The sequence below is a fragment of the Myxine glutinosa genome, chromosome 8, assembly GCF_964187855.1.
Source record: "Myxine glutinosa chromosome 8, kmMyxGlut1.1, whole genome shotgun sequence".
Lineage (NCBI taxonomy): Eukaryota > Metazoa > Chordata > Myxini > Myxiniformes > Myxinidae > Myxine > Myxine glutinosa.
In genome coordinates, this window is record NC_136268.1 from 88470969 (window position 1) to 88483845 (window position 12877).

At 42.9% G+C, this 12877-nt stretch overlaps 1 protein-coding gene across 3 annotated transcripts in view; it reads right to left on the reverse strand.

Annotated features, from left to right (window-relative positions):
- The window catches only part of LOC137432685 (PH and SEC7 domain-containing protein 1), a 165501-nt gene extending 156060 nt beyond the window's left edge, over window positions 1-9441 (reverse strand). For 2 of the 3 annotated variants that reach the window (XM_078783468.1, XM_068124793.2), the window contains exons 1-2: window positions 9250-9441; window positions 8191-8725 (exon numbers count right to left, since the gene is read on the reverse strand). In XM_078783468.1, coding sequence (XP_078639594.1) covers window positions 8191-8699 — 509 coding nt within the window. In that variant the 5' untranslated portion in view covers window positions 8700-8725; window positions 9250-9441. Of the gene's footprint in view, window positions 1-8190; window positions 8726-9249 lie in introns of those variants that run through there. The other variant, XM_078783471.1, reaches the window with a different exon arrangement.
- Between the last annotated feature and the right edge of the window lie 3436 nt (window positions 9442-12877).

Sequence of the window (12877 nt, forward strand, 5' to 3'; positions counted from 1 at the left end):
ATTCCAGTAATCTCTGTGTGTGTGTGTGTCTGTGTGTCTGTGTGTCTGTGTGTCTGTGTGTTTGTTTGTCTGTGACCGCTGTTTCTCGACAACCACGGGTCCGATATACTTGAAACTTGCCAGGTATATTGCTGGGGACCCGAGGATGTGCCTTTTCAAGGTTTCATATTAATCGGACAAGTAGTTACCGAGCTATGGCGATTTCTTTACCAAACTCCGCAAGCCGTTCGCTTTGGACCAAACCATTTCATGTAAATAGAGGGGGGGGGGGGGGGATTGTCACCGTACTCGCAAGCCGTTCGCTTTGGCTTTGCGAATGGACCAAACCATTTCATGTAAATAGAGGGGGGGGGGGATTGTCACCGTACTCGCAAGCCGTTCGCTTTGGCTTTGCGAATGGACCAAACCATTTCATGTAAATAGAGGGGGGGGGGATATAATTTTAGATATATATATATAGTACGGGCATGCCCTAGTATGAATAATTAGGAGTCTAGCTATACTACAAGTGGATTCCTTGTCTCTGGAAACATGGAATAGGCATATTCAACGAAAAGTTTATAGGTCGGAAGATGTGAGCGGAATATTTTTTGTATCACTAACATTTGGAAAGTCCTAAAAGTGAAGCAAGTGTTAGGATTGGAAGTCTAATGATCCCACCAATGGTTTTCTTGACCCAGAAAACATAGGATTAGCATATTTAAATAAGATTCTAGGTTGACTAGAAGCCGAGATAGCGCAAATTATGTATTTTATGGTGGCCATTTTGAAAATCCAAAATGGCGGCCATGCCGCGGACATGTCTGTGCAAATGCCAACATTGATTTTTGGATTCCTCATGCTCTGAATATTCCAAAAATGTAGTTTTTCTAATCTCCAAACATTTTAAACGAAAAAACATAGTAAACTTTGACTATTTGCGAAAGTGCTACAGGACGGCCATGCTCGCTCCTGGCACCTTGAAAGCGTCCATTGTCCCAGAAAGCAGATTGATGGCACGATAGTGCTTTTGTGACCCCAAGTCGTCCACCTGGCATCACCTGACAGGAGGTTCTACACAACACAAGGTTAGTCTATGTCTGTACTGTCCTAGTGTCTTAGTGTCTTAAAGTTAACATGACCCACAGCCTCCTCAGTGCACGTTTGACAAGATGACTTACTGTACTCTGCCTTTTTTCCTGTTACAAGACTAATCTAACCTTCGTGGACATATGGACCATGCTATTCTTAATCCAATCTAGCTATGATGCTCCCCCCCCCCCCCCCGTCCCCCCTTCCCCCTTTTCCACATAACAACATCAATGGTGAATGCCTGAGTGATGTCGTGATTTTTAAGAGCAAATCGTGGATGGATCTGATCTGGCAGGATATATTTGCATCATTGAATATTACTGTGAAATTCACAGAAGTTTAATTTATTGCTTAAGGCTGTTTATTGATCTCAACAAAAAAACCGAAAAAAATAAATTACGATTATCTATCTATCTATAATTCCAGTAATCTCTGTATGTGTGTCTGTGTGTTTGTCTGTGTGTTTGTCTGTGACCGCTGTTTCTCGACAACCACGGGTCCGATCTAATTGAAACTTGCCAGATATATTGCTGGGGACCCGAGGATGTGCCTTTTCAAGGTTTCATATTAATCGGACAAGTGGTTACCAAGTTATGGTCACCGTACTCGCAAGCCGTTCGCTTTGGCTTTGCGAATGGACCAAACCATTTCATGTAAATAGAGGGGGGGGGGTTCTGTGGTCGTTGCGAATGGACCAAACCATTTCATGTAAATAGAGGGGGGGGTTCTGTGGTCGTTACTGCCATGTGGTTTCAAAGTTTTTTTTTGTTGTTGTTGTTTGCACGCATGTTTTTTTGCACGCACGTACGGGCAAGCACGTACGGGCGTGCCCGTACGTGCGGGCACGCCCTAGTATGTTGTAATTCTCGGTTTGTTGAATTTGACTTTTGTGTCACTCAAGGTGAATATTCCAAATATGGTGAATTGGTGAATTGCGAAAGATGATGGGAATAGAGCCTGTGATTGATGCTGTGAGGAGGAACAGGTTGAGATGGTTTGGTCATGTGTTGAGGAAGGATGAAAGTGACTGGTTGAGAAGAGTGATGGAAATTGATGTAGAAGGAAGTAGAGGACGGGGAAGACCGAGAAAGACTTGACTAAAGGTGGTGGAAGAAGAAATGCGGGCAAGGGGGTTAACAAGGAGAGATGCAGAAAATAGGGCAAAATGGAGAAGATTGTCATGGGGACCGCAAGGCTAACCCCCGCTCTAGCAGGGAAAATGGCCTTAAAATGCCTGTTGTTGTTGTTGTTGTCACTCAAGGTGAAATTTAATATCAGCATTATGAGATGGGCCAAGTACAGTACACTGCTCTGTTGATTTAAGGTAATGTTAAAAATAGAAAAACATTGCCTCTGGTCATTTCCCATGTCAGCATTTGAAATCATTAATATTTTACAGTGCACCTTCACTAAACGTGAGTTTCAGCTTCTGTTGAGGTAACAATGATAAAACAATAAAATGCTGATATTGAGCAACTGGAAGAGAAAGAAAAATAAATAATCTTAGATTGATGAAAATTATGTAAAAGATGAACTAAAAAAAGGCTGTGAGATGGTTGGGATGTTACATTTTAAGAAAAGTGAATTCCTAGAAGGAATAAGACATTCCTAATGGGATGAATTGGATGAAGGGCCATATTATGTATGTACAGAGGATGAAAAGGATGAGGGGAGGGGGCGTATACATGATTCATACATTCTGTGTGAAAGAAGAGGGAAAAAGGATTTCATGGCTATGAATCCTGATCTGTATTATTTGTATTATTTTATTTTTGTATTATTTGTATTTATTTGTATTATTTGTATTTATATTATTTTTAGATCTGTATTATTTGTATCCTGATCCTGAATGTATTATTTTATTTTTGTATTATTTGTATTATTTATTTGTATTTATTTGTATTATTTGTATTATTTATTTGTATTTATTTGTATTCTTTGTATTATTTGTATTATTTATTTGTATTTATTTGTATTATTTGTATTATTTGTATTATTTATTTGTATTTATTTGTATTCTTTGTATTTATATTATTTTTAGATCTGTATTATTTGAATCCTCATCCTGAATGTATTATGTTAACATTATATTTGTAAGTTTCGCCCCCCTCAAAGTTTCCCCTTTTGTGTTCATTCCTCATCCATTTTCGTTTCTTGGGAAGCTCAATTAGACAATAGGGCCTTGTACAAAAAGTCATGTAAATTTGGAATTATGATGTCCAACAGGGATATATATATATGTATATATATATATATAACAACCAGGTGATTCTCTGCCTGCCCCCCTGTCCTCAACCACATGTCTCAATCCCACAGTGAGAATTATTTCATTGATAAACTGAAAGACTGAATCGATGACAGTTACCAGACTCGGTGTTGTAGTGGTTAGACCGTTAGAGCATCCACTCAGCGTCTGGGACGTTGGTGGTTCAACCCCAGGCCGAGTCATACCAAAGACTTTAAAAATGGTAAATGCTGCTTCGTTGCTTGACGTTCAGCATTTAAAAGGATAAGAGCACAGCCAATCATCATCGGTTGGCATCCATGTGGAGGATCAAGGAAATTGCTCCTGAGGAAATGCCCCGCTGAGTGCGGCGAGGAAAGGGCGCCATTGTTATGACGACTCTGGTACCAAGAGAATTCCAGGAAGTGATGGCACTTCCGCCAAGCTCAGTGGCTGCGTTGTGTTGTGTTTGTTTCGTCAGTATGTGCCTGAGCTCGGCAGCTCCATTTTGCTGCAGCACGGGATTGATGGGCTAAATGGCCTCCTTCGACATCCAACTTCCTTGTGCATCCTTGAGAGCGCACATAACCGTTAACAGGTACAATAGGTATACGTTGATGTCTCACAGAGGCCATGTCATGAATCGATTTCAATGAGACAATTATTTAATTTAAGCAACTGCGTTTTTGAGTTGTTTTTAAAATGTGTTTGTTTTTTGGAATCACGAATTATGAAGCGTTGTTGCGAAGCATTAGATTTAGGCAGATTGTTCTTTTTGCAAATCTTGACATATATTGTTTCATCGGCTTTACCCAACCGACTCGAGGAATAAATCTCCCTCCGTTGGTTCATCTGCTTAGAAGTCACTTTGGCAACAACATCCAGTCAAATTGAAGTGACAGTGAATAAATAAATAGCCACACATATTATAAATCATGTTTCATGCATTTCTGTGGCATGTCGCCATGTGAAATAATCTATATTCTTGGCCGAAATAAAACGGATTAAATGCATCTTTCACGAAATTGTACATCGAGAAAGAGTCCAAATGGTGGAGTGTTGGGGGTGGGGGTGGGGGGGGGGAGGGGTAGAGCAGTTGGTATGGGGTGGGAAATGGAGGAATGATGGAAGTCAAAAGATCGAGCTGTCATCCATTAAAAAAAAAACTTGACCACCAATGACGTTGACGTTCAAAAATGACGTTCAAAAATAAGATTTTTTTTTAACCTGGGAAGGAAAAGAAAACAAAACTTTTTCAGATATTTCAAATATCGAAAGCAAAAAACCCCAACAGCTGGTGGCGTGTTATTCTGGAATGGTTTCAATTAAGACCACTGTGACATTGTGTTCGGGCTATCTATTTTCAATGGAATTCCCACTGCCCACCCTCTTCCTCCCCCTCCGCCACATACAGTAGATCCCCATTCCTCTCTCACCATTCTATTATCACTTCTCTACTTCCTTTCCCTGTTTTCTGCGACCCTCCTTTCTCTCCTTTTTCTCAATTCCATTTTTCACATATGTACCCCTGCTTACATGCATTTGTAACAAACACAGGTACTGCATACTGGAGGTACATGGATGTTTAAAAAAAAACTGCATCATAATGTTCTTTCCTCATGCTCAGAATGATGATTACACGCTTACGTGACCAAGACAGACACTCATCCACAACGTGGCAATTACACACTCCTTTCACACCCCTGTGTCTGGTAAAAACTGCACTATCACCCTCGGGATACCAGGCACCTTGTTATGCATAGGCCTGGCGACCAATGATGTTTGCATGATTCAGTTGTCAATTCTCAACCGCAATCAGCCAAAAGTATATTCAAGTGTAATCTCGAGGCGTAGAAACGAATGTGAGATTTGATCATGAGCAGGAATCTCCTTGGATAGTCAGGAGACCGAGTCCTTCCTTCACTCTTCTACAAACCATAAGACAAGGTATTCCAAAAGTCCAGAATCAGAGATATTTATTTTACAATTTTATTATAGTAATTGCTCAAATGGTGAACCACTGACCTGCATACACATATCAATTCTTCGATGTAGGTTTCTTTGAACATTTCCTAACATTTACACATCAATTTTAAGACATTCTTTTCTGATTTAAATATTTGGATCGTCAACGGTACATGGTCTTGTGGTATAAAGCACTGATCTCCAGTGTCCCCAAAGAAAAAAGTCAAGTGGTATTAAATCTAGACTAGGTGGGGACCATTTTATTGGGCCACGACATGCCATCCACCTCAAAGACATCATCTCAAAAAAGTTTCCTTTGATTCCAGACTTATGAAACATCCTCTTACAAAGCTTTCATCTGCGGCTCAATGGAATACTGCTCTCCCTTCTGGGCTGGTGCTCCTGCCTCACACCAACTCGGCTTCACGCTGTTGAAACCAAAGCCGAAGCTTGATGGAGTACTGCTCTACCCTCTGGGCTGGTGCTCCTGCCTCACACCAACTCGGCTTCACACTGTTGAAACCAAAGCTTTCAGAATCATTGGACTCTCCCGCGATGAGGCTGATTCTGAGGGCCTCTCAAGGCAGGCAGGTTAGTGGTCTTTCTGTCTTCTACCGACTTCTCTTCAGTCTAGCTCCCTCTGCTCAGTCTGTGTTCTGTCCCCCAAATATTCCTACAGGACGCACAAGATCTGCCAGCAACCCTCTTCTGGTGAAACTGACAAAATCAAGACTCTCTGCTCACCTTCACTCTTTCATTTTTCTTTTTTCCGCCTCTGGAACAAACTCCCTCCCTTCAATCCCACTCCTCCCTCCAGGTCTTCAAAACAGCTGTTGACCACCATCTCTTATCTTCCCCCATCCAAAATCTTGATCTTTTCTACCCCCATTAATCCACCCCAAACGAACCTCCTTCAAATTCCTTGTTTTCTTTCCTGAAAGTCCTAATAATGTCCATCTTGTTTATCCAGTGTACCCCGCCCCAGCCCCCTTCCTTCCACAAATCTCCCAATGTCCCTGTTCGCTACTGTTGTTGTGTTTCCCTCTCTGTCCACCTCTTGTCTCCTGCTCCCCTTTGTTATATGTTCTGTGCGTTAGCTTTTACACGAGCCTCGACTTAGTATACACAAAACCTCTGCATATTGATGGAGGTTTCCCACCAAATCTGTCCACAGTTGATAATTGTGAGAGAAAAATACATGAGAGGCAGGAACTCCATATCACCACGCCTGTGTTTCAGCAGCAAAGATTCTGTTCGTACATTTTGTCAGATTGATTCATGGTGGCATGTCACTCAACAAGGTGTGAATTTTTGGAGATCGACATAAAGAGATGCCCACACCTTGCAAAACAATGGGATTTCACAACTGTCTAGGCAGGCCCAACATTGATGAGTAAGAATATGCAAAAGAACTTACAAAATAATGGAAGAGGATTACAATAGATGCAGCAGATGCAGGAACAATGCTCAAAGATCATTTCATTTGTAAATAATTGAGTAGTGTACATAGAGGATGTGTGGTCTATTGATAAAGTCAATAGCTAAGTTGGTTTGAATCGAAGGTAGGTTCAATTTTGTTGCGTTGATCTAAGGCCTACAGTGGAGCTTGTACATAAATCACACACATGACAAAGACATTCACAGACGTTGGTGTACTTTTCAAATAATTACAAAGATATTAGTAGACAATGGACAAGCACATGTGGTATCTGGGATTATGGACCTGGGTTCCTTGAATCATGAAGCAGGAGTTCCGATTGAAACATTAAACAGGCCAAACCAGTTGGGTTTGTTTTCAAATTGCATTGAGTAAGCGACATTTACATTTTGTGCATGGAGGAAGGAGGGAAAATGTCAAGTGAGAAAGTAAATGGAGAAAAATAAGAAAAAGAGAGGAGAAGAAAGTGGAACGTATCTGCAGGCCCATTTTGGCCTGTGCCGTGCCATATCATTGTCAGATTGATCGGTTGAGGGAGCAAGGTAGGAGGAAAAGAGGTAGACCTCAGCTGAGATGGGAAGATTGTGTGAGAAGAGATGTAAGGTGTGGGTGGTGGTAGAGTTGAGAGAGTTGGCTGAAGATAGAGAGCAGTGGAAGAGTATTGTTCAAAAGGCAAGGCAGCAGGTAGATCATACCATTAGGCCTCACCCCATAAAAAGTGAAATGAGATGGAAGAAGAAGCCTATGCAGATCTATCAGAAAAAGAACACCAGAAAGGAAAACGAGTTTGAACGCTGCAAAACAATGACCAAAATCAAATTTCGCCAATTTAATTTTCCACATAGGAAGAAACAGGGTTGTCGTACCTCATTTGAAGCATGCAGGCCTCTGGGCAGTTAAGCTAACACGTTTAGCCAAAGGCCGAGTCTAAACCGACTGAAACGGTCGTTCTGTGACACCAGCAAAGAAAATTGCTGCATCTTGAAAGCAAATCATTCAATTTGGCGCGAATGAAGTTCAATGGCCTTCTTAAGTAAAGAAAATAATGGGACACCGCACTAGCTAAACAATGCGACCATAACGTAGGTTAATACAAATGGGGTGTAAATTTAAGCAAATCAGATCAAAAGTAATTGACGAGACTACAGAGACGCAGTATAGCTTCTCGTGATAGATGCTCATAAATTATTACACGCTTCTTTGGCTTTGTTGCTTCAAAACCGATTTAATTTTCATTGACCTTCTGACGACTGTATTAATTCCTGGTCTCAAGCAAACAGTCCCAGCCGCAATTCCCACCGCAAACCTCCGGAACGCACATGGCAATTAGGGACTACAAATTGATCCCAGCACAACCCACCCGTTGTGGCAGATCTGATCACTTCACTTCAACTTCCATCAACACAGAGCTCCAGACATACAAGAGAACAGGAAAATCATCAATGGATCTTAAGGTCACACCAATGACACATCGAGGTATCCACCAGCTCACCTGCTCTGAGAGCCACGGAAGTGCATCTGTTGCACAAACTCTTCATTCTTTCCTCCCTCTTCTACCTGTTGCTTCTCCTGCTTGAGTTCGTATGTAGAGTTCTTCGGTCTTAAAACACCAAGGCTCCCTGGGCAAGCATCGGGTGAGGGATCTCCATTTTCTCGCAGCTTCTGCAGCCCATTTGCCTTAACGTTGCTTCCCTCAACTATCAAATGTCCAGAACGTATGATGCCTTTCCTGGTTCCTTCCTGGCCATGAGCTTCATCAAGCCGATTCGCTGCTTCAGAGGCATCGGATGGTCCATTAGGAGGCAATTGCTGCCCGCGGTTCCTTTCAATGCCCGGTTTTGCTTCGAATTTGTTGCACTCTCTTGCTAGCCCGGAAGGCAAACTCTTCATCAAATGTCCTTCTTCCAGAGCGTCATTCCCACAGCCGTGTGCTGCCATTTCACCACTTGCTTGAGTATCGTTACCCAGATCTCCTGAACCTTCTGGACGAGCAGCCTCCATCACAATCTTGTCATGGGCTATCCCCTCTGGCGGGTTAGGGCAACAGGGTAGGAGAAGAAAAAGGTAGGCTCCAATGAGAAATGATAAAACAGGATCGAAAGGACAGCTTTGGCGGTGCATTGACCTTTGTTTGCAAACTAAAAGGTCATCATTCAAGCAAAGCAAACAATGTTTTCGATCCCACGGTCTCTTATCGTGAAATGATTAATGAAACATGCAGTTTTTAAAAAATCTTTTGTTGTTCTTCTGAACAAGAAATGGGAAAATTATTAACATTTCACTTACATTCACATGTACTAGGGAATTAACAAATGAAAAATTAAATAAAAAACTGGATATGATCAAACAAAGAGGGCTGAAGGTTGGGAGGAGGAAGGGGAAAGAGGCTCCATCACTATCCTTGTAAACAGGTGTTGTTAAAAAAATATTTTTGATATCAAGCTCATCAAAGATTTGCCTGATTGCTGAGACAGGTGGAACACAATTGCAGTTTCCGTTCATGCAGTTGTGGACTTTTCGCACAGCATATGAGACAATAAAGAAAACTTACCTTTGAAATCTGTTCATCTCCAGTTATCAATACAGCAACAGCAGCAACAAGAAAAAGCAATAAAAAATTGCAATCAGCCTGAGAAACGGAACTTGGGAAAAAAAATCCAAATTGTAGTAGAGCGTCCCATTGTGGGGATAACCTACAATTAGTCGCAAAGGCATCAACTGCCGTTGGAGCCCGGGCTCATGTGAACCGCAGGGCTCCGGAGCCGAGCCGCGACAGCACACGCACCGCCCCGTTCTTATGTCAGCCCCTGGACATGGGCCAGAAGCAGGAGCATTAACCCTTGCAATGACAACCGGATCGAGGCAGCGTTCCTGTAAGTAGGCTCCAACGTTGCTCAAGATGCCTTGCGTCATCTGCCCGAAAAGAAAGAATTCCGGGGCATTGCGAGCATGGAATCGCCATAGCATCCCAGAATTATTTCTCCAATTTTGCCTCAGACATGCTGTCCACCTGTTTGCAGAATGCAATTAAGACCCCCGAGGGGAAGGAGATCGCTAGAGGAAACCTTCCGAAGAAGGTCGAAATACAAGAGGCATTTAGGTCGGATATTTTCTGCATTAGTTGGGAAATCGAAAGAGCAAGTCTGCACGCTGTGGCCAAATAACCTTCAGAATCCATTAATATGTGATGGTCAATGTTGTGCAGTTGAACAATAAGTTTCACTGTAAGCGACAGACAGCCTGGCACTATAGCGCATCAAATTTGCGTTTCATCCATCACTCACCAATGTAACCTCAATTCATTGATGCCAGAAGATATATAATGTTTACGGACCTCTCACCAAATCATATAGCAGGATGATCACTGAAGCATGTTGCCTGTCCAAGTACTTTTGGTGAGTATCCTTGCTTATTCCTAATCCTTTGGGAGTTTTACAACCAGTTTATATTAGGTCATCTACTTATTACAGAAGCAAATATGGCATCAGGGCCCTCGGTGTGTGGTCCATACATGCCCATTACATCCCTGCCTCCTCCCCTTACGATTGGATCTCCTCCCAAATATCTTTCCTTTCTTTCTCCTATCAGCCTCCTTTCTCATCATTTATATTCTGTCTCATTTTAACCCCACACCGCCATGCGTACCTAATAAAAAGATGTCCACTAAAATGCTGAAGTCGCAGCTGCTCAAACAAGCCACAACGCTAAATGAGACGACATGGTTACGTTTATGGGTGTCAGAAATCATTAATGTGTTTTGTACTGAGGACACCTCAGGGCAGTCCCGGGATGCTATGGAGGCATTAGAGCTTAAAGAGAAAAAGGGATTTATATTATTATCTATATAATAATACCGTAAGGACTCGACTTTGTTATCCCTTTTACGCCGCACCCAGTGACCCGATGCCCACGGCACTAATGGATTTACGATCTACGAACCGCGCTCTTTGTTTATCACGTACAGCCATACTCGAAAAATCTGAATTAGCCGACGTTGGGGCCCAAAAGCATCCGATTAACTGCCGATACAACGCCATCTTACGACGCCATCGTATTGGCGTCTGCTGGGCGAAGGCAAAGCAAGCCGTCCGCTGATTGGACAGGCGAAGGCGAAAGCAAGCCGTCCACTGAGTGGGCAATCCAGAGCATGCATTTGTGCCGGTGTCGGCGATCGTTGTGCATATACGCACTCTTCATTCTCATCTTTCTTCCTAACTCTTACTCGGACAAGCAAATCCCCTATGCCATCCATAATGGTACACTCTATCCATACACCATATCCTCCCTTCCGTGGATGTTCCACGGGTTTCGGCTAGTTATTATTATTATCGCAAGTTCTCTGTTTTCTCACACACACACACACACACACACACACACACACACACACACACACACACACACACACACACACACACACACACACACACACACACACACACAAACACACACACACACACACTTTAAATTAATTGTACAGTATTGGCTATTCATAAAATATAACATAATTTAAAGGATTGCTGCAAATTAGGTTAATTTCACAACATTCTACATTCAACTTTATTTAAATAATAAACCTCAAAACATAGTTCCCTTACATAAAGTACATATCTGACATAACTTCTTTCACAACCACACGGATAATTAGCTGTATACAGTTCTTCCTCGAGGTTTCGACCCTTTCAGCCCAGAACCTCTCGAAACAGTGGGTCCACAACCTCAGTCATAGATCCACATCAATAGATTACCTACATCAGGAGATCCACAACCTCAGTCATGGATCCACATCAATAGATTACCTGCATCAGTAGATCCACAACCTCGGTCATAGAACCGCATGAGTAGATCCACAACCTCAGTTGCATCCAGGCAATCAGTTAACCCATCCATGCAACATTACAAAACCAAGCTTTACTCGCTAAAGGATTTAATATATTATCACATAGTTACAACTCTTATCATACATTCCATTATATAATACATTAAATCATGCGCATCTTACCTTCCATATAACATTACCACCGACTGGCACGACCACCGGACTTACCTCTGAATCAAACTGTTATTCAAATATTCAAACGGTATTTATAACGGATTATAAGGCCTCCCAGGCCTACAAGGACCACATACAACACTATAAAGATGCCCTCTCCCGCGCCCGCTCCGCCTACTACTCTCAAATTATCCACTCTGGCTCCGGAAACCCAAAAGCACTCTTCTCTACAATAAACAAACTCCTCAGCCCCCTGAACACCACCACCCAGTCATTCACAATAGACAACTGCATCTCCTTCCTTTCATTCTTCCAACGCAAAATTGAAAACATCTACAACAGCTTGACCACCGCCGCACCCGCTCCCCCTCAAACCACCTGCCCCCCCTTATCCTGCCATCCCCTGTCTCAATTCTCCCCAGTCTCCCCTACTGACCTCTCTGAACTCCTCATCGGAATGAAAACTGCCACCTGCACTCTTGACCCCATCCCCTCCAGCTTTGTCAAGGCCTCCCTTCCTGCTCTCTCTCCACTTATCATTGCAACAATAAACTCCTCCCTGTCTACAGGCATCGTCCCACCATCCCTCAAAATTGCTGCTGTTACCCCCATTCTGAAAAAACCTGGACTAAACCCTGACACCCTAAATAACTTCAGACCCATCTCCAACCTACCCTTTCTGTCAAAAGTTTTGGAACGCGCTGTAGCCACTCAACTCAAACATCACCTCTCTGCCAATAACCTGTATGAAACATTCCAATCCGGATTCCGCTCCAACCACAGTACTGAAACTGCTCTCCTCAAAATCACCAACGACCTTCTCCTCTCCTCTGACGCTGGCAACCTCAACATTCTCGTCCTCCTCGACCTCAGCGCCACCTTTGACACCATCGATCACACCATCCTCCTCACCCGACTTGAAACCACCTTTAACATTACCGGCACTGCCCTCTCTTGGATTAAATCATACCTCTCTGACAGACGTCAGTTCATCTCCATCAATAACTGCAAATCCCCTACTGCTCCCCTCCCCCAAGGTGTCCCCCAAGGTTCAGTTCTTGGCCCCCTCCTCTTCATCCTTTACCTGTCCCCCCTCGGTCACTTAATCCGCCGTCATGGTCTCCAATTCCACTGCTTCGCCGATGACATCCAGCTTTTCATCTCCACCAAGTCCATCTCCACCGCCACC